The sequence below is a fragment of the Platichthys flesus genome, chromosome 24 (genome assembly GCF_949316205.1).
Source record: "Platichthys flesus chromosome 24, fPlaFle2.1, whole genome shotgun sequence".
NCBI lineage: Eukaryota > Metazoa > Chordata > Actinopteri > Pleuronectiformes > Pleuronectidae > Platichthys > Platichthys flesus.
In genome coordinates, this window is record NC_084968.1 from 7731920 (window position 1) to 7756713 (window position 24794).

General features: G+C 44.0%; 1 protein-coding gene across 2 annotated transcripts; it reads left to right on the forward strand.

Annotated features, from left to right (window-relative positions):
• Window positions 1-24794, forward strand: dhx15 (DEAH (Asp-Glu-Ala-His) box helicase 15). 2 transcript variants are annotated; one of them, XM_062383780.1, is made up of 14 exons: window positions 1-164; window positions 1432-1756; window positions 2693-2886; window positions 3295-3454; window positions 5112-5330; window positions 8943-9110; window positions 15754-15840; window positions 16215-16364; window positions 16860-16968; window positions 20102-20293; window positions 21309-21431; window positions 21519-21709; window positions 23192-23361; window positions 24156-24794. In XM_062383780.1, the coding sequence occupies exons 1-14, from the start codon at window positions 160-162 to the stop codon at window positions 24271-24273; spliced, it is 2211 nt and encodes a 736-aa protein (XP_062239764.1). In that variant the 5' UTR covers window positions 1-159; the 3' UTR covers window positions 24274-24794. The 2 variants fall into 2 exon arrangements, with proteins under 2 accessions (XP_062239764.1, XP_062239763.1); XM_062383779.1 differs by lacking the exon at window positions 1-164 and adding an exon at window positions 1304-1356.

A 24794-nucleotide genomic window follows, 5' to 3' on the forward strand; every position in this document is an offset into this window, starting at 1 on the left:
TTCACCGGACCCGCAGCTCAGCCTCCGACTTCCGCAGACAGCGCCATGTGCAGGACTCGGTAGAACCGGCGCCTTTTCCCCCCTTTCACTGCTTCACCCGCGGGGAGAGTTCACCGTCAGTCGTAGCTTTCGACTCGGCTTTCTAAAAGGATAATAACGATGAGGTAAGAGTTTCCGGTCGCCATTTTCCCGGTGTGTTAACTGGGGTTTTGTTTTATCTCCGGAGAAACTGCGTGAGAGAATTAGCCGCCTATCCCGCTGTGCGGACGGGGCCAGCATGTCCGAGCGGCGCCGTTCGGAAAGTCCCCCAGTAGAAAGAGGTCCTCTCACCGGTATGCAGTGTGCTAGCTTAGCCCACTGTGTTGTTGCCCCGCTGCTAACTAGCCGGGCTAACCCCTCCACAAGTTAAGCTAGCGAGTTAGCACTGACGGATAAAAGGACACCGTGCTGTTTATGTTGGCTAGCTAGTGTGGCTAACGTAGCAAACAGTTAGCCATCCACCGGCCTGGTTTGCACGTGGCTACATGCTAGCAGGGAGGGCTGTTTCCTTAACCCTAGCGTACACTTCTCCCTGTATTGTGACAACACATGTGCCACGACATGTGTTGTCACAATACAGCGAGAAGTGTACGCTAGGGCTGCAGGCGGGGGTGTGCTAAGCTAATGTTAGCTGCGAAGCATGAACGAGATGCCCTGTCAGTCAGATGTCAGTGTCATGGTTCGTGTTAAAGCCCTAAATCGGTGGCAGGCGTTTTAAATGCGGGTAGTGTGGGATCCCAATGGGGATGTTGTGTCTCTGCATGGCCTGTAGTAGTTGGCTGACACCAATAGTACAAGCTCAGGGTCACTGCAATGTGTTCGCTTTGACATTATAAAAGAGAAGTAACAATCAAAAGGAATTACTATTTATCTGTTCCTATCAAGATCGAGGTGTCACTGTCATATTCAGCCTTCATTTATTGTTAGACAAATGAATCAGAGCTGCAGCTATAATCAAATGCATTCTCACCCTTCCATCGAAGCACCCTATTTTACATTTGGCACCACATGCAGCCAGCTTCAGTGCAAAAACCGTGTTTGAGTCCAGCTTTTTTTTAGTGTGTGGATATAAATGTTTTATTTACATCTGAACCCATTTTATATGAATATATTTTTCTGGAAAATATGTTTTTTATTCATGCCCTTTGCATGCTACACTTTTTTAGGCGGTGCTTTTGACGAAGGATAATAGATGTGCTTCGTCTATTCCATGTGGTCCTTCCTGTTTTGTTTCACTGCACCAGTCCAAGGCCACTATTGATTTATGGTGTGTGTGCACATGCATTCATGTACCACCAGTTGGAGATCAGTGCTGTGGTGAGTTCATTTGGTTGTGTTTTGTTGCGGTGCTTCACCAAATCTTAATCCGCGTGCGTCTCTTCCCTCCCGCAGGCGTGGCTACGACAGAGACCGTGATGATCGGTCGAAAGAGAGGCCCCGTGATCGGGAGCGAGACCGGGACCGGGACCGGGACGTGAAGTCGTCTGGGGTGCACAACATCCCGACTGCACTCAGTGCAGGCTTTCTTAAGCCAAACCCCATACAGCAGCAAATCAACCCATTCACCAACCTGCCCCACACGCCACGCTACTATGAGATCCTCAAGAAGCGGCTGCAGCTGCCTGTCTGGGACTACAGAGAGACCTTCAGTAACATCATGCTGCGGAACCAGTCCTTTGTGCTGGTGGGAGAGACAGGCTCTGGAAAGACCACACAGGTACAGAGGCAGAATGTTCGGCAATCCAAGAACTTAGTTGTCAGTTGCCCCTACAAATACACTTCTACTGAACCGTGACTACGAATATGATAAAATTGGTGTAATAGTAATATAGAAAACGGTGCAGTGAGCAGATTATGCTTTTTAAATAGATTCTCCCTGGAGTTGACTCGCAGTATGTGGTTATTTTATTTCTTTTTTATTTAAGTTCTTGAAAGAGCTTGATTGTGTGTTTTTCAAATTTGCAATAGAGAAGATTAAAGTAAATCCCTGATTGAGCCTTGAGGCCCTCCTGAGGGGAATATAAACCATCTTCTTAAATGAAGCTGCACAGTCTTTGCACTGTGTTTTGCCTTGATTCCAGTATCTGTTTTCTCTAAAGTTATGCATTCCACAGACATACAATGTTTAGTAGAGTAGGCTTGATTTATGGATATCTCTCGAAACATAGGGGAAATAGTCCATGATTCTATTGAGTTTAAAAATCTATGGGATTTCTGTTACTTTATAACAGCAGCACATTAAAAAAACAAAAAAACACTGTTCACTTATTTTTAAATGCAAATGCAGCTGAGTCTTTGCCATGCACAAATTATGTTGTACACAAATATATATTGAGATCACATTGTTAAACAATGAAAAGTGCAGCCACGTTCAGTTTTCTACCAAACATGGTGTTTATGATAAGATCTTTTAAATACTAAAACAAGATTGAAATACCGTATGTGAAATGTTTGTCTTCCAAACATGTCATTGGGACTCGTTCCTTCTGATGACGTGTTATTCAAAGCCAGTTATTTCAGAACAAAGGGTGTTCTTCCAGAAATGAGATTTTGCTTTGCAGGACATTGCAGAGTAGCAATAAACTTCCTAATATGTAATTGTTTATTATTTGCTGAATCATTTCAGGAGTTCATCATGTGCATTGTCTTCCAGATTCCCCAGTGGTGTGTTGACATGGTGCGCTCCACGGGGGGACCAAAGAGAGCGGTGGCCTGCACCCAGCCCAGGCGGGTTGCGGCCATGAGCGTCGCTCAGAGAGTGGCTGATGAGATGGATGTCATGCTGGGCCAAGAGGTCGGCTATTCCATCAGGTTTGAGGACTGCAGCTCTGCCAAGACTGTACTCAAGTAAGAAAAAAAGTCAGTTTGGTCCCAGCTTGCTTTGTATGAGAAGTGGACAATAGCAGAAGCCTAGGAATTTAACAAAAGCTTTATTCAAATGACAATTTATTTAATTTAATCACACATAAAGTGCTTCACAATACAAACACTTTCTCAACTGGTGCACATTGTTTTTTTTGTTTTACAGTTACATGATTTCTGAGTTCAAGAATAGCTTTAAATTTATTAAAGGCTATAAATCTTTTTTTAATGCCCCAACTCATAATGGACAGTGAATTGTAACGTATTTGACCACATAGAAAGTCTCTTCAGGGGAATGTTTTGCTAATTGGTTTAGTTTCAAACAGTGTCTTGTTCAGATAATGTCATTGTGCGTGGTGATAAAGCCTTTTGAATCTCTTGTTTTTCTCTCAGGTATATGACAGATGGAATGTTGCTGCGGGAAGCCATGAACGACCCCCTGCTGGAGCGCTACGGTGTCATCATCCTGGACGAGGCCCACGAACGCACATTAGCTACAGACATCCTCATGGGGGTCCTCAAGGAGGTGGTCCGCCAGAGGCCTGACCTCAAGGTAAATAATCTTTCTTTTATGGCCTTAGTTTTACACTATTTGTTGAGCCTATTTTTTTCTCAATCAAATAGGCCTCACTTTTATTTTGCGCTCTCTTTAGACTTGCTTTCAAACATGAACTTTCTTTGTGAAAATTGTGTCTGGACATTTTCCAGAGTTTGTCTTTCCCATATGAAGAACACAGCAGGATATTGTTGGGGTCCAGATTCAGGCGAAGGATGGCGGTTCTTGTGTAGAGCATGATGACCCACGACATGACATATAGATTCTGCTCTTTTTTGTTTTTCAGCACATCAGCGTCAGCCCTTTTAGCCAAAAACATTGTTGCTGTCTTCTGTATGTGGCACCTAATATTCATTCTAAGTTATTTTTATATACAGTTTCATTTTTTGAAAACATCCCCGCACTCACTCCCTTGCAGTGAATCTTCCGGCTGTTCATTCAAATATTTTCCAGACAGGGGCTGGCAGCATATTCCCTGGAACTGACTTGGACATTTGTGTTATCTCATACAAAAACTCTGGAAAATGTCCTGACTGCAAGCAGCTTGGGTGTAGAAAGTACTCTTGACAGTCCTCTGTTTTTTTCCCCAGAAATTTCCCACTTAATGCTAACAAATCATTTAAAGCTCTACACTATGACTCCCTTGTAGGATGAGTGTTTATGTCCCTCTTTTATGGCTCCCTCCTTTTATTTACAATTTTCCTGACAGTGTCCCCATGTCTGACAGCTGTCTGTGTATTGAGGAAAGACACATGTTGGCATTAGGTTCAGAAATGCACATCTATTCTGCACCGCAGCACTAGCGGAGATTGCTCCCAGAGTCAGCCCCATTTTAAGCCAATCAACCAAGGGGAAGAACAGCAATGTGTCGGTGTGGATGGCAGTGTACAGGCAGGCAGACGTTTTATAGGGGGAGTGCCAGAAATACTTCTCATACAGCAGATGGATAATGACTAGTTGTGTGTCAGTGTGGAATCAAAGGTTAGATTGTTGTTCGCGGACTGTTAAATGAGGTCTAGGTTATTGGGAATGATCATCCACCCACACCCCTCTATCCCCTTAAATTCCCATCCCCTACCAAATTTGAAAGTTTAATTTGCCTTGATTAAGAGCAATTATGATGTCTCGCAGAGCGTAAAGGGAAATGCAGAGACGCTGGCCCCTGAAAATGCTAGAGATTGAAAATGGGAGACGTGTTTCCCATCAGAATCCTAATGCGCTTTATCTAATGGCTCTGGAGAGAACATTGTGTACCCAATATCAGGAACAAGGTCTGTCATGGCTCGGTGTAGGTCAGTGACTACACAGAGTGCCAAGTCACAAGTCACTGACTTGGAGTGTAATGCCCACTTCTGCACTACAGACACCATCTTGGGTTGGTGCCAGTGTGCTCACCTTAAATTCTTATCCAGAGTATTACCCACTTCATCTATCCTGTATGTGGTTGCACTGTTATCAACTTAGCGTGTGTCCTCATCCGCAATCACCATCAAGCCATATTTAGTGTTAACTCATTCTTCACTTGAGTGCTCCCTCCCTTAATTGCCACAGTCATTTGAACTCTGCTGTCTTTACTTTTATTTTAATCTTTTCTTTCACCTCCTTTATGACGACAGTCTCTGAACAAACGCCTTTCTCTTCCCTCTCTGCCCAGGTCATTGTCATGAGCGCCACACTTGACGCTGGCAAGTTCCAGGTGTACTTTGACAGCTGCCCACTTCTGACCATCCCTGGACGCACCCACCCCGTGGAAATTTTCTACACACCGGAACCAGAGCGCGACTACCTGGAGGCAGCCATCCGGACTGTGATCCAGATCCACATGTGCGAGGTGGATGAAGGGGACCTACTGCTTTTCCTCACTGGACAAGAGGTACGAGTCCACAAGATTATGGTTTTGTTTCTCTGGTTTGAAACAGGACACATTATTGGTGCCACCACAAAATGTTAGTGTATGTAATTATTATTCAATATTTGTAGGGCTGCAGGTAATTATTGTTTACACGTGGTTATTATTTTCATCATTGAGGCAGTAACTGCGCCCATCAGAATGTTCTTGAGCATAATCACTTTTTCAACTTCAAAACCGAATTCACTTTATGTAAAACGAGCAAATGTTTTGTATTTATGCCTCATACACTCACACACGAGCAATAATAATAATAGTTGCTTTTATTTCACATAAATAATCTATTAATCAGCCACTCGTTTCAGCTCTTGATTTATTCATGATTGTGTTTTTTTCTGTCCCAACAAATTTGTTGAAAGACTGTTTACATCCCCAAAGTTAAGAGCATTTCAATTAATCTAATTACATAGATGAGTTACTCCCACACACTTTGACATGTGCACACACGCACTTCCACTCCGCACAGGAAACTATTAATCCTCAGACTTATAGATGTTAGTGGATGTGACTGTACCTGTTTGGGAAACCATGAGGATTTGCAGAGAGAAGGCGAAAAAAAAGAAAAAGATGAGTGACCCACACTCTGCCCTTCCCATGAATCTGTGAAATTAAGTCATTTATTATTTTTTCCCCCTCTCTCTGCAAGTGCTGTCCGCTGACATGTAATGGAGGTCTGGGTTCATGCCCACAATGATGAATTTGGTTACACCTGGGTGAACATGCGCACGCACACACACGCACACACGCACACACGCACACACGCACGCACACACACACACACACACACACACACAGAAAGAGAAGAAAGAGCAGCAACAAATGTTTCAATCTCCTGATCCATGGACAAGAGAAGATTGTCAGCGCCAACAGCGCCTGTGCTACTGTGATTACTTACTGATCACTACTCTTGACAAAACGGTTTAAGAGACAAGTTGTGGTTGAAAAGTAGAATATAGTTTGTGTGAAAAAATAAACACCTGAACATTCATCAATAAGGAGTAGCTTAAATCACGTCAACATTCATTTGACGTGTACATTTACTTTGACACATGTCCCATCCACTAACATGGTATAGTTTGGAGTTATAAACTATACTGCAGCCAGCCACCAGGTGATTCACATTTGAGGAGCAGTCGTGGTGTCCGTCTTTATATCCAGTCTACGTTCGTGACTCTGTGACTTTCTCAAATAAACTGTGGCGGTGTTTATTAGCAGTAATTATTTGTCACGCCAGAGCAGACTGTTGCAGTACATCTACGTCCGTTTTCATTTGTCAGAGCGTGATCAATATGCAGCTTGTTATGAAGGTGGGATGAAGTCATTAGAGGGCATGGTGTTTGAAGTGGTCTCCTTTGAGGGCTAGTAATTGATTTTAGATTTAGAGGTATCCCAGCTGCTCGGAGGGCCTGAAACACTGATCGTCACTCTTATGAATGTGTAGAAAAGTTTGGGATATTCACAGCCAATGTGAGAATATTTTTAGATTCTTGCTGTTGGATGTAATTTGTCGAGTTATATTCCAAGCTACCCCCCCCCCCCTGCCCCACACTGTGTCTAGCTGAAGCATTACTGAGAGCACTCCCACAGCGAGTTCATTATCACTCTGTCCTAATTGGGTTAAAGAAGTTAATGTGTGGTGGGTCTGGCAGAGACGGGTGTTCAAAGGGTTCTGCAGCAGACCCCTCGAGCACTTCTTAACCTCTTCAGTCTCCCAGCGACGTGAATGTGGACTAATGATTGTGAGGCAGATCCCTGGCATAGCCACAGACTCTCTTCATCTGACCATTTCATTTAGAGCAGGCAGATGCAAAATGCACAGAATTGGGTTCTTCTGTTACGCAGTTTTTCTGTGAGATATTTTGCTTCCACAAACAAAAAGAGCTGAGGCACCAACTCCAAACAAGGAAGACGAAACATATCACAGCTGTTGAGCTAAGATAAGTCCTAATATTTAAGCTTCCCCCACAGCAGCTAACATCAAAACATGGGGATTGGCAGGGGGGTTGTTTGCTAGTCAAGAGCAGTTCCTAAATGTGTCGGTTATTATCTTGGCTGTAGATTGTTGCTTCTGGGGGTCGTAGGGAGAGCTGGCGGACAGGTTTCCAACACTGGCCAACTGCCCTGATGTGTGCATACACACATTTACACACAAACGCAACCACACACACACTCTGTCTTCATGTCCCTAAGGGACAGACAGCCAGCTTGCTTCCAGCGCTTTGCCAAAGAGGGCAATTTTTTTCCTCCATGGCAGCTGCTGCATCCAGAGGCTTGATAGGCTATTAATACCCAGGATAATTTTACCAATCCATTCAGATTTACCGTTTCCCACTTGTCAGTGTGTTGATTAAGAGGCACATGGCCATCAGCGGGGTTGGCTTAATGCAGTGAACAACAGGACAAACGGGGCTAATAACACTCTTTCAGACCAGAAGGAAACCAGGAAACATCACCCGGTGTTATCTCATGTCAAGGCCAGTGTTACTGGCTTCACACAAAAAGACAAATCTTTTCGTGCAGCCAGGCTTTGACTAATTTATGCACAGTTTGCTTTCAGAAAAGGAGGCGACAGTGTCCAAGAAGTTTTACTGGCAAAATATAAAATAACAAGAACAACACGAGCTGTGATTCTTTTTTTTGTGTGTCCATAACCACTTATGAGACAATTGTTAGAATCCGAGATCCTGTTTATCAGTGACTTCACTGTGACGCTTGAAAGGGCTGTTGCATTGTTCCCATGGGCCTGCAGGTGGTGCAACAGTATAGGCTTTATAGTGACATACATAGTAACTGCTGCTTTGAGGATTAAATGATTGTTGTTAGGAAAAAACAAAGAAAATGGTCCTAAACAGCGGAAGTTGCTTTTAAATGAAAAGCGGTTTTATGATGTTCTGGCTCATTAAATATGTGTGTATGTCTATAGAGGTAGGTAAAATCAAACCCTTTTTCCTATTGTAGTGATGCAGCTGTGCCTGTGGAAAATCTGAATGTATTTTATTAAATTTAATATTGTGTACTAATAGGCCTTGAGACAATAGTTCCTAACCCAGTGTTCACTCATCATGCTTTCTTATTCCTGGTGTTACTCAGGTCCTCTGTCTGTCTGCCAGCCCACCGGCTCTAGAACGTTCAGCTTCACTAAACTGATCTGCCATGATTTGCCGCTGGTTATGCATCAGTGCTGCAGTCTCATCTCACATTCCCTTCTACAATACTGCACTGTGGAATAATGAACCCTGTTTGAGTCTGTCTGACTCAGTGTGTCTGTGTGTGTGTGCCTGCATAGCGTGCACGTCCATGTTTTTCGTGATTGCTGCATTTGACAACAGAGCCACAGGGAGCTCAGCAAAGCATACTGCAGTCCAGGTTTAATTTCCTCCGTCAGATGGAGCGATAGTTAGAACAAATGTACTGTAGCAGGGAATCACGGTTTCCCTGGCCACCTCCTCTTCGCCTTCCTGAATCATCCACACTCACCGCCATTGTTTCTCCAGGTGTTTTTCAGAACCTGTTTGCTTTCGCCGCTTGCATACACGAATGATGCCGTGATTAAGTGCTGCGCTCTCTGTCTTTCAGGAAATTGATGAAGCCTGCAAGCGAATCAAGAGAGAAGTTGAGGACCTGGGGCCAGAAGTTGGCGATATCAAAATCATCCCCTTGTACTCCACTCTGCCTCCACAGCAGCAACAGAGGATCTTCGAGCCACCCCCACCCAATAAACCAAGCGGTGCAATCGGAAGGAAGGTATAACGGCCTTGTTGCTATAAAAACACTGAGAGGGGGAGGTTGAAAAAGGGGGTAAGTGAAAGAGAAACTGAGTGGGGTTGATGTAGGAAGAACAGATGGAGAATAAGGTGGGTAAAATAAGAGAGCTGGAAGGAAGGGACCGAAACTTTTTTCCTCCTTTCTCAGCTTTAGTGCAGAACTGACTCACACAACATATGCTGCTTTTGTCAGCATGCAGTTCTCTGCTCTAAATTATAACTGGGGTTTTACTCACGCCCTCTGAGCCTGAGGAAAGTATTGCATTCTCAGTCATTTTTATCTTTCCACTATATTTGCAAAGGCCCTGCTGCTGCTCAGAGAGGAGGCCTAAGACCTTTGCTGTCTGATTTTTCAAAGGTGATCTCAGCTGACCAAAAACAGGACTTTTCCGGCTGTGGGATCTCAGAGGACTGGAAGGTCCTTTTATTGATACAGACACAAGACAATTCCACTCTTTTGTCTGACAGTTTCTATTCAGATTGGCTCATCACCGAGAGTCGCAACACCACCTGCGCTGGCCCACTGTTGGCAAGGGATCTGAAAGAGTATCAGAATATCATCACTGCCAGTGAATGAGCAAACATTCACCCCGAGCATCTGATCGGGGAACGTGTTGATGAATGACTCATTGATACAACCGCTCTAATTGAGGCAGATCAGGCCGAAACATGAGCAGTGAACATATTTATGGCCTATAAATGTTGTGATATGATTTTTTGGTTTAGTGCTATCTAAACTACCTGCCATTGGTCAGAAAGTCCGAAACTTTACAAAAAAATGTTGAGTTTGATCCGTACCAAATCAACCTCATGGACTAAATTTCCATCTGTTGGTCCAAGACAGCTTTCACAACAGTTATGAACTACGTCCAAAGCTCGGGACCAAACCAGGTTGGTGTGAAAGCCCCCTAAGTCCGTCATCACTTACATATATCTAGCAAGGCCCATGCAGAAGCTTTGCTTACAAAGTTTGGATAATATATTTGACACTAAAACCCATCTCCCTAGTTTCAACTCTTCAGTCTTGCTGTTTCAGTCAACATTGGTTGTGTAGTGCAGGTTTGAGAGGCTCATCATTCTAAAGGCCGGCGCATGCTTCTGCGTTTTCACGGCCCCTCAAGCGCAAGAGCACTTCCGGGCCCCTTACGTGCTTGTGTATCTCTTCTTACGTGCTAACGTGCGTCGCCCCATTTTTCTAACTAGACGGTAAAGCTCCGCAAGCCTCCCGCAGCCCGCAAGGGATGTGATTGGTCTGCTAAATACATCCTTTCCGGAGTCTTATTTCCGGTTTCATGCCACATAATACCGGCAGAAACAACAGAAGATTTAGAAAAACGAATATTGACCTAATATAAGAGCGTTTGGCAGAAGAGATCCGAAAGTATGATCACTTAGATAACCCGTCACTGACTGGCGGATTTGTCCGCCAGACAAAGGCTACGAGGAGCTACAGTGGCTATGTAAATAAACAATCGACGAAGAAGAAAGAAGGCGTCTCTAAGGTCGTCTTTGACAAAAAACATTACTCCGCCTAGTGTTCTGGCGGCGAATTGCTCTATAAGACGCGCAGCGCTTGGGGAAGCATGAATGACAAAGAGCAGACGCAGTTGCAGACACATGCGCCAGCCTTTAGTGAGATGACCCAGTGTTGGTTTGTAAAGATCTTTTTTCAAAGTTCTAATGTCATAGATACTATTTGGCTCCACCATGGCCATGGTGTGTTGCTCCTTTACTAATTTCTCCTGAATTCGCACAAGTTACTTCAGGATATATAGTGATTCCACTGTGACCCCTCAACTCTGAACCCAGCTAGCACATTCAACTCCTCACCCTGTTTTCCCCAAGACAGATTTCTCAGGCGCTTGTTGAATTGGTCGAGGTTGCATCTAAAGGTGCCATGCTTGAAGTAGATGTGCTTCTCCTCCATATCTGACTGAGCAACTCATCAAGTGAAAAATGCAGAGATGTCATTCAAGGCAGCCCAAGAGGAAGGAGCGAAAAATAATTAATGTTCGTCATGTCTGCAGCTACGCATGCTAACGACTGCATTAGGCACCCCTCAATTAACATAAAGCACTAGCTCGTCATTTCTCCAGGAAAGCTACCGATCTTCCATTTTTGAACGGTTTAATCATTTAGAGCCAAGGCGGCAATTGACTAATTACAAACAAAGACTATAATCTCACTTTGCTTGCCATCTTCTCAAAGATTGTCTCTAACAAATGTGCTGTGATGAGTGCTAGGTTTGTTTTTAGCATTGTCACATTTGGTATAGTCCCTCAAATGTCAGTTTTAATTCCCCTATATCCATTTCAATGAGCCCTGAATGTGGGTGTGACAACGCAGCTCAAGGCACGTTCTCCTTTCCCCAGTTGGGGGGAGGCTTTATTTGTCAACAAGGCTGTGTCTCCCAGCAGGGTACGTGAAATATGGCCCGTGTTAGCCATAGCACTTGCTCTCCTGCAGGTAATAACCCAGCAATAACATGCAGGGATGATGCTGTAATGATATTACTGATGAAGAAGCAAGGATTATCCAGTGCAGCAACAGACTGGAAGGAGCCAGTCTGCCCTCAGTATAATGGCCCGAGGCTGGATAATCCTTCAGAATCAATGCAGCCAATGAGGCCACCCATATGATCATGAAATGTGAGAGCGTGTCATGTGTGGCATCTGCTGGAGCACTGACTGTGTCCCAGCACACAGGGCAGCGCACCCTCACCTATTCCATTTTTTAAAACCAGACTTTGAAGCATTCCATGCCTTCCGTTCCTTGCTGGGACGCTGGCATGTAGTGTCTGTCATGAGACACTGTCTGATGGTCTGGTCTGTCTTTGTTTGGCCAGCCAATTTATTTTCAGACTGCCACAGTGTGGCGAATTGCCTTCACAGTCATGTGACTCCTCTATACCTTTGGGCTTGTGGCAGTGCTTTCACACTGCAGGAACTTAACAACCTCTAACCTGGAGCTTTTCACTGAGCTTTTAGGCACTTTATGACTCTTGGGTACCTGGTTGTTTTGGGATATTGTGCTATTAAAAAGATAAAGCAGAATGTCCAGCATATCAAACAAATTGAAATTAGTTTTTTGGGTATATCGTGAGTTTGTCTTTCGTTTTTGTCCTAGGCTTTATGGTTGTTCGTTTTATCTCCATTTGTGCCAGACACTAAGAAAACTCCCTACAGCCTGCCTCCCCAAGAATTCTCCTTTCTTCTATTCTACTTTTAAGTATGTTGTTTTCTACCAATGCAGTAGTAAAATACTGTCATTCTTTGCTGTGATGCCACATTTACTAGGCCAATCAGGATCGACGGCACTGCGGACAACCTCAGAAAGAACCTGGAAACTCAGATTATGCTTTGTTTTCAGGAACATATTTCTCTGCTGTGTGGAAAAAGTAAATTCATCACACGTGTCGCTGAGTCGACCGGCATTCTTACATGAATAACGAGAGCCCCTGCCATTGCCCAGCAGTCCCTTTTTAAATTCAATCTAATTGCACCACAGTAAACACACTCTGAGATATAAGTTTCCTAAATATGCCTGATTTATTACTCTAATTGGTTTCTTGGAGAATTGTGCCGTTGTTGTGTAATCTTAATCACAAACAAATCAAGCAACAAACAGACAGGGGTAGAAACATAACCTTCTTGGCCGAGGTTATAACCACTACATCCATTCATCAGATACAACTGTCTGATCAGTTTCATATGGAGATGGGCGCTCACTGCCTCTTCTTCATTCGTCTGTATGAATATCAGGGGACTAAGTCTTTGGGCAGGTGAATTACTTGAGGTCAAGGGCTGAATGAGGGTGAAGAAAGTCCCTCCCTGGCATTAATAACTAAACAGGCCGACATTCTGCGGCTGTTGAATCTTTGCTTAAAAGGTGGGATTTAAAAGTCTCTACAGCTCACAGCTTGAAAGCAGCTGAAGAGGCACAGCCACAAAGGAAGTGTGTCAAGTGTGCAAAATTGGTTCTGTGGACCTGCATCAGCAAAGACTACAGAGGACTGTTTGGGTTTGTTCCTGCCATTTTATTATGCACACTACCAAGAAAGCAGACTCGCTACCACCAAAATGAATGCTTCGGTCAGCCCGCAGCTTGTTCCTGTCCTGGTGGATGTTGAGTGAATGAGCACGTGTTGAAAGGCGCTTTTTTTCCCCTCCCAAACACCCACTTCCACATTGAGCTGTGACAGTGGAGTGGCAGTTGCCAGTAGAGTGGGCTATGACCCGGCTGCCACAGTCTGAAGTGCTATGATGAATCTAAAGGATTTCTCTGTCCAGTCGGCTCCCAGTGTTATATAAGGAGAACTCACCCTAGCGGCGGTCATGGTTTGCGTGAGAGCAGCTGCAAATCTGTCTCCACCATCCTCTCCCCACTTCTCCCCTGTTTGTGTATATGCTGACAGCTAGAGACCCATAGGGTGATGTGAGTCATTTTATATATTTTTTTGCTCCAATTCAGCTGTCGTTTCTCATAGACAGTCTTGCTATAGGGGATAATTGTAATAGAAAAAGATCTGAGACTGAGAGATGGTGCAGGTTCACAGTTTTCCCCCATCCGTCTTATTTGCTGAAACCAAGCAGCTTTTCCTCTGCGCAGTATTTCTCTGCACACAGACTGTTAACAATGACATCTGCCCTGATGCTTAAATCAACTCCCACACCACGCTGGCACGCGACTGGTCCCATAAACCATCTGTATCATCACTACCCTTTTTACGTTCCCCTGTTTTCAGATGATCAGAACTGCTTTAGCATTTGGCTGCTTGCGTTTTTCTTTGTTTGTAACATTTCCTTATGCCCAACATAGTTAGCATATGTTGCACAACCTGCCTGTCTTGCTGGTTGAAGCTTGAATTGACTGACATCATTAGGTTGTTGTGATATAATGCTGCTTTGACTTACCCGGTTTGCTTTTCATCACACTGGTGTGAAATTACTGATGCTGGACTTAGTAAATGCGAGGAGAGGGTTGCAGCATAGCGATAGAGGCTCCTATGTATCCGCTGTAGTTTTACTGTAGGCTGTACCTTAGCTTGTATGTCAAGATGTTACGTGTCAGGAAACAACCCTGAATGTATGTACACGTCAGGGCTGTGGCAGCTACTAAGAGACGAAACAAGAGCTGTAACTGGTCACCTTGTGTTTTCCTGCTAGTCTTTGATGCCAGTGGGGATTGTTGCGACTGAAGAAGACATGAAGGAAGTTGAAGACAGACTCGGATGTCAAACACTCGTCTGTCAAAACCGGCTCCACTGCAAATTGAAAAGCTGCATTCTGTCAGAATGCAGCTTTTCAATTTATATCCAAACTATTTCGGGATATAATTCCAGCTCTGTATGACAAGCACGATGTTGCTCCATTAGAATGTGAATGTAAGCATCTCTTGTTCAATTAAATGTTATTTGTCCAGAGTCAAATCACAACACAGAAGGTCGAGACCTTACAATATTATAGAGAAACCCTATAGTTCTTACAATGAGCCAACCCTTTGTGATTGGAGAGAAAAAAAGAACTGTAATGGTTTCATTGTTGGCTGGTGTTCCAACCTTCCTTTCATTTTAATGGAAATCTGCTAGACAGTTTTTGCGAGATCTGGCTGACCATCAGACGGCAAAAACATTTTTAGCGGAGGTAATAAAGGTTTTTTGTTATAAAACCAGCACTGCCAAATCTCGAAAGCTCCTACACAACTAACAGCAATTCTGCTATGATGAAGATTTTTCTCGTGGTCAAATTCAAATGCAAACTGCAATGCTGCTTCCCTCTGGTGGTGTTTGAAGCACAGCTTTGTCAGAGCCAGCCTTTCGTAACTCACAGCGAGAGCCAATCAGCGACAATGAGCTATGCATAGTGTGTGCGTCTGCTGACAGCAGTGTTCCAAATTTCGAGACATGTGCCGGATTCACATAAGAGAAATACAGCAGCCGCGATTTAGGGGAGAGAAGACGCTCATAGGAAAGCAGTAACCACTATTGAGCCCGCAACGTGTTGAAAAGCCGGAACCATTACATCAACTGTTTTCTGCAATTTTGAAAATCTCCACAAAGAGCTTTCCAAGTGAGGGAAGCTGACACCTCAACAAAAGCAGATGGGTGCTGAGGAGAGTCAGGCAGAAACTCCAACTGCATGCACGCATAACACAAAGGACAGAGGTAATGCATTTGGATGGGCCACTGAGCACCTCGCCGACTCTCCACAAATCCGCTGAAAGCACATTGAACCTGATTGCAGTAACTGTTGTTGTACTGCCCTGTTGGGTTGCATTAGACAATGTGTGTACAGAGCACCACAGAGGCTCCTTCAGTCAACTCGCTCACATCAGGGAATATGTTTCAAGTTGCAGCAAAGTGTTACACCTGCACTCGTCTGTCTCTTTTCCTCTTCATGAGAAAGAATGACTTCATTTTCCAGCTTTAGTTCTGCACACTGGTTTCTGTCTGTGAAACATTATAAAACGCTCCTCTTTCATGTGTCCAAGTCGTTGAGTTGTCTGTTTTTAAATACTTGCATGTTGCTAATTAACTGTTGACCATGCAAACCAGTGTGTTCCTCCAATCTCCCCCACCCCCCAAGGTAGATCATGCCTTCACCCGCGTGTTCTCTTTTCCACAGGTCGTCGTGTCAACAAACATCGCAGAGACGTCCCTTACCATTGACGGCGTGGTGTTTGTAATTGATCCCGGATTTGCCAAGCAAAAGGTTAGCTTTCCCCCCCATCTTCTCCCCCTCACCCCCCACACCCCATCTTCTCCCACCGCCCTTTATCTGCAGTGACCATCTGTGTCTGTTGCCTGAGAATCCCCAGATAAACACAGCAGTGCACCTCTGACAGCGGCAAAAGATGGAAAAGCCAGTTATTTATTCCTCTGACATTTCACCAGCCCGGAGCCAAGTCCTGCACATGGCGTAGAAAAGAGACGATTTATGCACTGTAGTGAATTGTGTGAAAAGTGTTGTACATTTTTTGTTAGCTGATGGTATTGTGTTTGACCACTTATTTAATTTTATATCTATCCCTGGAATAAAAAAACTATCCATCTGAAATGTAATTTTTATTCTATTTTTACCATCAGGTGTATAACCCAAGAATCCGTGTGGAGTCGCTTTTGGTGACGGCCATCAGCAAGGCCTCAGCCCAGCAGAGGGCAGGGCGCGCAGGAAGGACGTGCCCAGGAAAGTGTTTCCGCCTTTACACTGAGAAAGCCTACAAGACAGAAATGCAGGTAAGCAACAAGATAGTCTAGGGGGGAAAAAACTAAATTCTGTGAGGAGTAAACAAGCGAATGATTGTCATATCTCACATTCTTCAATGCCACAAGCACTTTGTATCCCTCTGGAGCTGCCCTCAAGCTGGTAAAGCTCTCTGTTATGTAGTAGTTGCAATTCCACGAGTCCCAGTTTAGCTCTGAGTTCTGTTTCCAAGAGTCCAGTGCTAAACCACAGCCTCCCCACTCTGCCTCATAACCGTTCAAACATAAACGACTCCGCGGACTTGTGACAAATGACGTGCAGACGCTCAGTTCTCCTCTTTAGCAGGGTAATTCCTTCACACCATGCTGAGGGGCAAATGGAATTTGAAAAAATAAGTTAAATAGCCCTTCAAACGCTGCAGTCTCCCAGGTTGACATATGAGCGACACATGAGGAGATAACAAGTGCGCTGTCTAATGCATTTTAAATGGACTCAGGGTTTTTTCTTTTACCTCTTTCCTGGCGCAGGACAACACATATCCAGAGATCCTGAGGTCGAACCTGGGCTCTGTGGTGCTGCAGCTGAAGAAGCTGGGTATTGATGACCTGGTGCACTTCGACTTCATGGACCCACCAGGTTAGTGTAAACAAAAAAAAAGTATATCTTCAGCTCAGAAAGTAATTTTGTTGTTCGTTAATGCTCAAAGCTCTTTATGTTGTTTCATTAACATTCAGTTCAACAGAAAAGTATAAAGCTTGAAGATGGAAATGAATATAGAGAGTTTGACTGTACTGTAAACAGTCACCAGTTGCGCCTCTGTTGTATTTCTGAAAGCATAGTTGCTAAGCGAGTGTTTTCAGTTGTGTCAAACTACACTTTCTTTCCCCAAAAACAAGCATGACTGTAATCTGAAGCATAAAGACGTCTTGATAAAATATAATGTTGGTCTTGATCTATGGCTCAATTTAAATCAAAACAAATGCAGCTGCTATGAAATCGAGCAACATTTCGTTTGAGTGTGGTTCTGACGTGCAGTATCAAATCTGGGTCAGCTGAGTCTCCTGGGAGCTCAGCAGCGTAAATGAAGTGATCTTGGCAGATATCAGGTGGTGAATGTTGAGATTTGTGGATAAGCACTCTGGTAGACATCTCAGTAGCCGTCTGCAGTTTTGATGAGAGAGTGAGGAAAGGCAGTGATGCTCCGGCAGCCCCTGTTTGTATTTCTTATTTCTCGTACACGAGAATAACGCTGGTTCTCTGCCAGAACACAGACCTCTTCTTGCTGTGGCGCCAAGTTATGGCATTCTTCAGTTCCTACATCTTCCCAACGAGAACAGCCCCTCCTTTCCCTATCCCTATCCTCCCCCCTCCCCCCTTTTCTCACCATAATATAGTTTTCATCTCACCTCTGAGATTAAACCCATCTCTCCCCGTCCACCGTGGCAAACGCCATTTTGAGAATGAAATTGGTTACATCAATAGCAGTGCTATCACCTTGGCTATTGCCTTCCCTTTATATTCCTCCAGTGAAACGTGACTGACCTCCACCAACACCCCCACAATTCTCACAAAACGTACGGGTAAGCGCCGGCATATAGGATTGGCCTTGTCTGCCGAGTCTAACTGGGAACAGTGGGGTGAAGGCAAAGGGGAGGATTACCTTTTTATTTATTTGATCCATTCATGGCGAAAGGTTCCTCCTAACTAGCTCCTGAGCACACTGGAGCTAGTTGAGTGCAGCGAATGATGTCTGCTTTGTCTCAGTGATTTCTGTGAGAGCTCCTGGACAGGCACTTCATGATATCTAGTTACAGTGGATCAATTTTGATACCCTGTGTCAAAGGCCCCCCTCAGAGTAAATGCACAGGTCAAAGGAGCGTCGCTGGAGAGTCGACACATCGGAGAAGAAACAATCGAGTATGAAGGGTTTTTAAACCGTCACAATCAAGAATCCTTTGTTTCAGGCCACGTCGTTGGGTTTTATAATCCTAGGCCAACATACATTTTGAACATTGGAAATTCCAATTAATCTAAAATTGATTTAACATTTTGTTGTTTTTGATGGTTCACCCGAAATGCAAGTGTTATTCCCCCCCCCCACCCCACCCCATTTGAGCTTGTCCATATTCTTAATGGATCCTTGATTTTCCCTTTTTGCTGTGAAATGCTCAAGTGTGTCATGCATTTTTCTCTTTACCCACCTCATCCCTTGCTCGCTAAACACGGGAGCGATGACGTGAGCCAGCCAACCAAATGGAAAATCCAAAAGAAATCAGTAGCGATTTACACAGGGACCTGGCTGGGTGGGATTCATTTGCCTCGTGACATTTCCAAAGAAGCACATTTTCAAAGCCAGTGTGGTTTAATGTACCTTTAGCCTTTCGTCTCATTGATTTGGCCCTTGGTTAATATATCGGCTTCTTGTGTGTTGAGGCAGTCGATACTTACTTTCTGATGAGCCGCATTGTGTATAGATTGAATTTCCACACTGCTTCATCATGCTAGCAGAACTTGGAAATCAGGTTTACACTTTTTGTGCAGCCCCCTGCTCAAGCCATTGGTGTGTTAAGTTATGTAGCCGGCACTCACTTTGTGTTTTTTTGTGTTTTAAGAGCTTTGATGCCCCAAATCAATATTTGTTAATCATAAAAAAATGCCTCCCTGCTGTTTGAAATTGAATTTTTTTTTTGTGAGCACTTGGGAGAAATGAAAGTGAACGAGCACCACGGCCAGTGCTTGAAGCTAATTTTCAGTTAACATGCAACTGGTCATTAGGCTTCAGCTCTCGGGAGCCAAAGGTCAATAATTGCATCTGGAGGGAAAATCTTTTAACCAAACGGTGGAAGCCTTTTGTGTTGAAGCATTAAGTAGAAAGTTCTCCTGTAATTGCATTAGTTGTTTAGGATTGCCTGAGCGAAGGATGAAAAATGAGCTTTGCCGTGATTACTTCTCCGCTAAGTTGCTGTCTAGCGTAGCTCTGGCCGTCGCACACACGGAGAGCCTTCTCATTTTGATTCACCTCATGCACCCTGCCACAAAACCTGCAAACAAGCCGGCCTTTGTTTGAGTGGCTGTGTCTTTTTTTAACTCGCATTTGTCCTTCCATTAAAGGTCCAAGAACAAGCAGATGATGGAACTCTATTGTTGTCACAGCTCTTTCTTTTCTTGGGCCGCCTCTTTTCTCAAATAGTAATTTGGTTTCAACATGGTCACAAGAATCCATGAACCACATGTCATAGCATAGCATTTAAACTCTTATCTATTGGCTTGAAAGAAATTAGTTAAAAGATATTATTTAGGGAAATTATGTTTTTATATTTAGTTGCTTGAAGGTAAAAATGTCCACTCATTTACTTATTCCGCCTTAATTGCACTTAATTTAATGTTGAGGACATGGCGAGACAATAAGGGATGATTTTAAAATTCCAAAGCAGATAAATATTGTTTTGGACATTTTTATATTTTAAATGTTGATTGTTTTCATCATTAATTCATTTGGAAAAAATATAAGTTATTCATTAAAAGGAAATCTGAGAAAGGCTGGCATTTCTACTTTAGTTAATTAAGTGCTAATCAAAAGAAGTCTGTTTTGAGAGCAGATGCGGTCCGTCATCTCAGTATCAATCAATCCCATGTGTTCCTCGTAGTTCTTCTGAAGAGTGGCTGTAATGAAAGTTTTAGAAATGTTCATTATCTCTGTGTTTTGGCCATGGGCTTGGAACCATTTTTTTGTAATGGCCCGTCTTCGCCCCCATTCTGTCCCCTCCAGCCCCAGAGACCCTGATGCGAGCCCTGGAGTTGCTGAACTACCTGGCGGCGCTCAACAACGATGGCGACCTGACGGAGTTGGGCTCCATGATGGCAGAGTTCCCCCTGGACCCCCAGCTCGCCAAAATGGTCATCGCCAGCTGTGAATTCAACTGTTCCAACGAGATCCTCTCCATCACTGCCATGTTGTCAGGTAATGCTTGGGGCCTGCCTGCTGTGTGGGTCCGAGCTGCTACTTTCCATTTCCTGTTCTCGTGGACCGTGCCTCAGAAATAACCAAAGAGCTTAAAGGACACGCATATTTTATGAACTATTTTAGTCATATCTAACAGTGAAGTAGTTTTAGGTATTATTTAACACAATCAACCCTCTCATTTAAATACTACTTACAGTTGACTTTATCTGTATGAGCAATCCCGACCCCTGAAGTTTTGATCTACGTAGAATAAGTGTCCTACTGAACTTCACTACAAGGCAAGCAGAGGATAAAGTAAGGGATGTCAGCTATTACTTGTGAGGAAGGGGGAAAAAAACATGTCTGGACAAAATGTATAGGTGTAGCTGGAGCAGCACCAGCATACTCCTGTGGTAATTGTGCTTCAGGCTTTTCAAAGCAGAATGCTGCTCATTGAGATGAATCCTGAAGCCTTTGAAGGGAGCGCGAGGGTCTTTGAGAGTGGGGAAATGGATTTAAGTAGGTGTGCGTGGCGAGCACTTAAAGCAGGTGTTTCAGGATGGCAAGTTTCTGCTGAGTTCATTTGAGTAAGCGGCAAACGTACACCTGAGGACGATGCCGCCGCAGCAGCCAGCCGCGGGGCTCGATAAAAAGGGGGTTTTCCTATTAAAGCTGCAATCAAGCAGCTTTGACATGAAGCAATTCAGAGCAAGTTTGCAAGAGGGGAGAAGGCAAAGTCCTCTGGGTGAATTACACAGCTCTATTTTTATTTTGCTTCAGTATCAGGTGGGTAAGGCAGGAGGCTTGTTTTGTCATATCTGGTATAAAAAGGCATCAGGACAGAGAAACCGAACCTCCTCCCCTCCTCTTTGACCCCGCCTCCTTTCCCTCTCCACCATAAACACTTGGCGAGAACAGTGTGCCCTGTGAAGTGCTCTATGCCTCTCTTCAGCTGAGGCCTTGTTCCTCTGTGGGATTTGCTTAACTTATCCCTATGGGCGGCTGTGTTGCGGCCTATACCAACCTTGTTTAGTCCCACAGTGCTTCGTCCGACCCACGGAGGCTAGGAAGGTGGCCGACGAGTCCAAGATGCGCTTCGCCCACATCGACGGAGACCACATGACGCTGCTCAACGTCTACCACGCCTTCAAACAAAGTGAGTGGCTGTTTCGCGCACTCGCTTTTTCCCCAATAGCGATTCCTGTCGTCTCATTTTGTCTAAATGGACCCTTTTCTCCAACAGACCACGACGCCAATCAGTGGTGCTATGACAACTTTGTCAACTACCGCTCGCTGATGTCGGCAGACAACGTGCGGCAGCAGTTGTCCAGGATCATGGACCGCTTCAATCTGCCGCGACGGAGCACCGAGTTCAACAGCAGAGACTACTACACCAACATCCGCCGAGCGCTGGTCACTGGCTTCTTCATGCAGGTCAGTCAGTCACACCACGAGCCTGTTGGTGAAGTATTGGTGTGTTTGTAACCTGTTGACCCGAGCCAGTTGGTCTCAGCGAGTACAGTGCCAGTTCTAAATCTGCCCGTTTGGAATGGGCTGTTTGCTTGGCCTGTGGCAATGCTGGTTGCAGAGTTATTTATTTTTATTTCTGGAACTGTAAAAGTGACCTGGACTAATTGAGCCACGGCAAGAGAAGACCCACAGCAGGTCTCAGTCCACATAACCGTATAGCTGCTCCACCGCTGCTGCACAAACAGTGGTTCACCTGTTTTTATCAAAGTTCAGTCAATTCGTCTCAAAACGCAGAAGCCTGAACTGGAGAATCAGTTGTTATGGTAAAGAGTCCAAGCCATTGCTGCTACAGAGGGCTGGTCCCTTGTTTATTCAAGGTTTATTAATATTGAACATATTGGGTGTCCAAGTTGCCCCAGATTCGACACCTCACTTCCTCGGGGCCTTAACAATACACACGCAGCGTGTGAAGCTGATAAGATGATGGCTTCTCGAGATATGCGAGTCACATACAGACAGAGATTTCTGGAATTATTGGATAAATAAGTCCTTTCACTTCCACTGTCTTATCGGTTAAAATGATGGAGAGGACACTTCATATCCAAAGTCCGATTCAACACCATAACCCAGGAGCAACAGGGAAGATGGTGAAGGTAGTTCCGACAATCAGCAGGCAGCAATTCTAGTTGTTTTGTTGTTTGTGATTTTTGTACACGCACTCTTTTTCCACCGCTAACCTGATGCTCATTAAAGTTTGCCCTTGTTGAGTTTGATCATTTGAAAAACAAGTGTTTTTGTGCAAAACATTCGTACTCACTGCAGCAGAGATGTTTATTGTAATGGTCGCACACACACACACACACACACACACACACACACACACACACACACACACACACACACACAGCTGCTTTGTTTTAAACACATAACAAGAAATCATGTCAATTTGTGCCTCCCTTAAGGAAACAAATGGCATTTTGCGAGGAGCCATTTTCAAGGCCACCTGAAACAAGCAAACCTGACAAGTTGAATTATGGTGTTAATATTTAAATATTTGTCAACATTAACCTTTATCTCGGAGACAAATTTGCGGTTCATGTTCGAGCTTTCACAGCATTTGAGTTCATGTCTTTGTTTGGAAAGGTCTTTATTGAGACTGATTGCCTTGGTTAATCACAACAGCCACCGCAGCTTCACCAAGTATCTGCAAAGTAGAGAGAGAAAAAAAGCCAGCGCCTGGTTCCAAACACGTTTGTCTCTTCTGTGTCGTGTGACTTTTCCTTGTTTAAATCAGTGTGTTGTTAATTTACATAGGTTAAAATGGGTCCAGAGTAGCTACAACATATAAATCAAGCCCCAGAAAAAAGCAGTGTTTGTGGGCATTTCGTTTTTTCCTTCTGTGCAGGATCCTGTAACAACCCTCTTCTCTTCCTGTGCTGTAAACAGATCGCTCACCTGGAGCGCACTGGCCATTACCTCACGGTGAAGGACAACCAAGTCGTTCAGCTGCACCCCTCCACCGTGCTCGACCACAAGCCCGAGTGGGTGCTCTACAATGAGTTTGTGCTCACCACCAAGAATTACATCCGCACGTGCACGGACGTCAAACCAGAGTGGTAAGATTCCGTTTGAGCTGCATTTTTGATGAAGTCGGCATATTTCAAAGATAATTATCACATTTTGTTAACGTAATGGGCAAAGTATTTCATTTGAAGTCATTAATGTTGTGAAATTGTAAATTATTTAAATTTAAACCCTCCACATCAAAAACGGAATAATGTCTCATTGTTAATTTCTATTGAATTTTGAGTCGTATGGACATTTCATTATTTGTGTTTGCAACGAATACTATATTTTTTCCTGTTTGTGTGTGTTTCTTGTCTTATATTGTGAGATTTCCAATTCTGTTAGTTGTGAACTTGTATTGACATTAGAAAAATTACATAAAACCTTAATGTGACACAGTGCAAGATTCGCTCTCAGCTATACTTGGGCTATAATACACAGGCTATCATCTGACACCAAGAAAATAGTGTTTTAGAGTCTGGACCCAAACAAGGATTTCATCTTTGCCTTAAATATCACTGCAACAAATCACTGACCATCAAAATGAACGTCTATCAATTCCATTTGTCAGTCTGTTGGGTAGTCAATGAAATGTTTGAGCTGTAAGTGCACAAGTACAACGATTTAAGTCCAATAAACAGAAGAAGTCAGCCTCACCACTTCAGGCTCTGTATGCAGCGCTCACCCTCAGTAAAAACCTTGTTTGTGCGACATGTTTCTCTTCCCTCTCGTGGAGGGATTGACCTCGTGCAGTCAGATTTGTTGTGTGAATATGGTAAATAATGAAGATAATATTTGCCACTAACGTTTCCTTCCGTCCTTCATTCCTTTCCTCCTTTCCTAGGTTGGTGAAAGTCGCCCCGCAGTACTACGAGATGAGCAACTTCCCCCAGTGTGAAGCAAAGAGACAGTTGGAGCGAATCGTCGCAAAACTCTCCACCAAGGAATACTCTCAGTACTAAGAGGGTTTGCATGTGCATCCTCAGTATCTGAACAAAGTCCAATCTGAACTCTTTGAGCGTCAAGTCTTTTTTTTCTTTCTCTTCCTCTTATCTCAACCAACAATCTCATCCCGAAGTCTATTTTTGTCTCACTGTGTTTAATGTATTTTCATAACGATCGATGAATTGTGTCCAGTCGCTTTCTCCGGCGACATGTGTCTTTTGTCTTTGGAGCGAGGAGCGTAAAGCCCTGTTAAGAATGGACTGTGGGACCGGTTATCAGGAATTCTGTCTGAATCATCATTAGAAGTCAATTTCAACATTCCTCTTAAAGGCATCAATGCTAAAAAATATGTCACCTCGGAATTCTTGCTTGGTCTTTTGCATCTACAGCTAAAAAACAGCATTTCGTCCATTTAGACAAGCTTTTGATCAAATGTAATTTATACTGTGTTTTGATGCAGGCATAATGTAATGTCCTCTTGTCACGGAGGAAGAGGCACATTTCCAGTCAACTTAATAAAAATGACTTTGTAATAAAA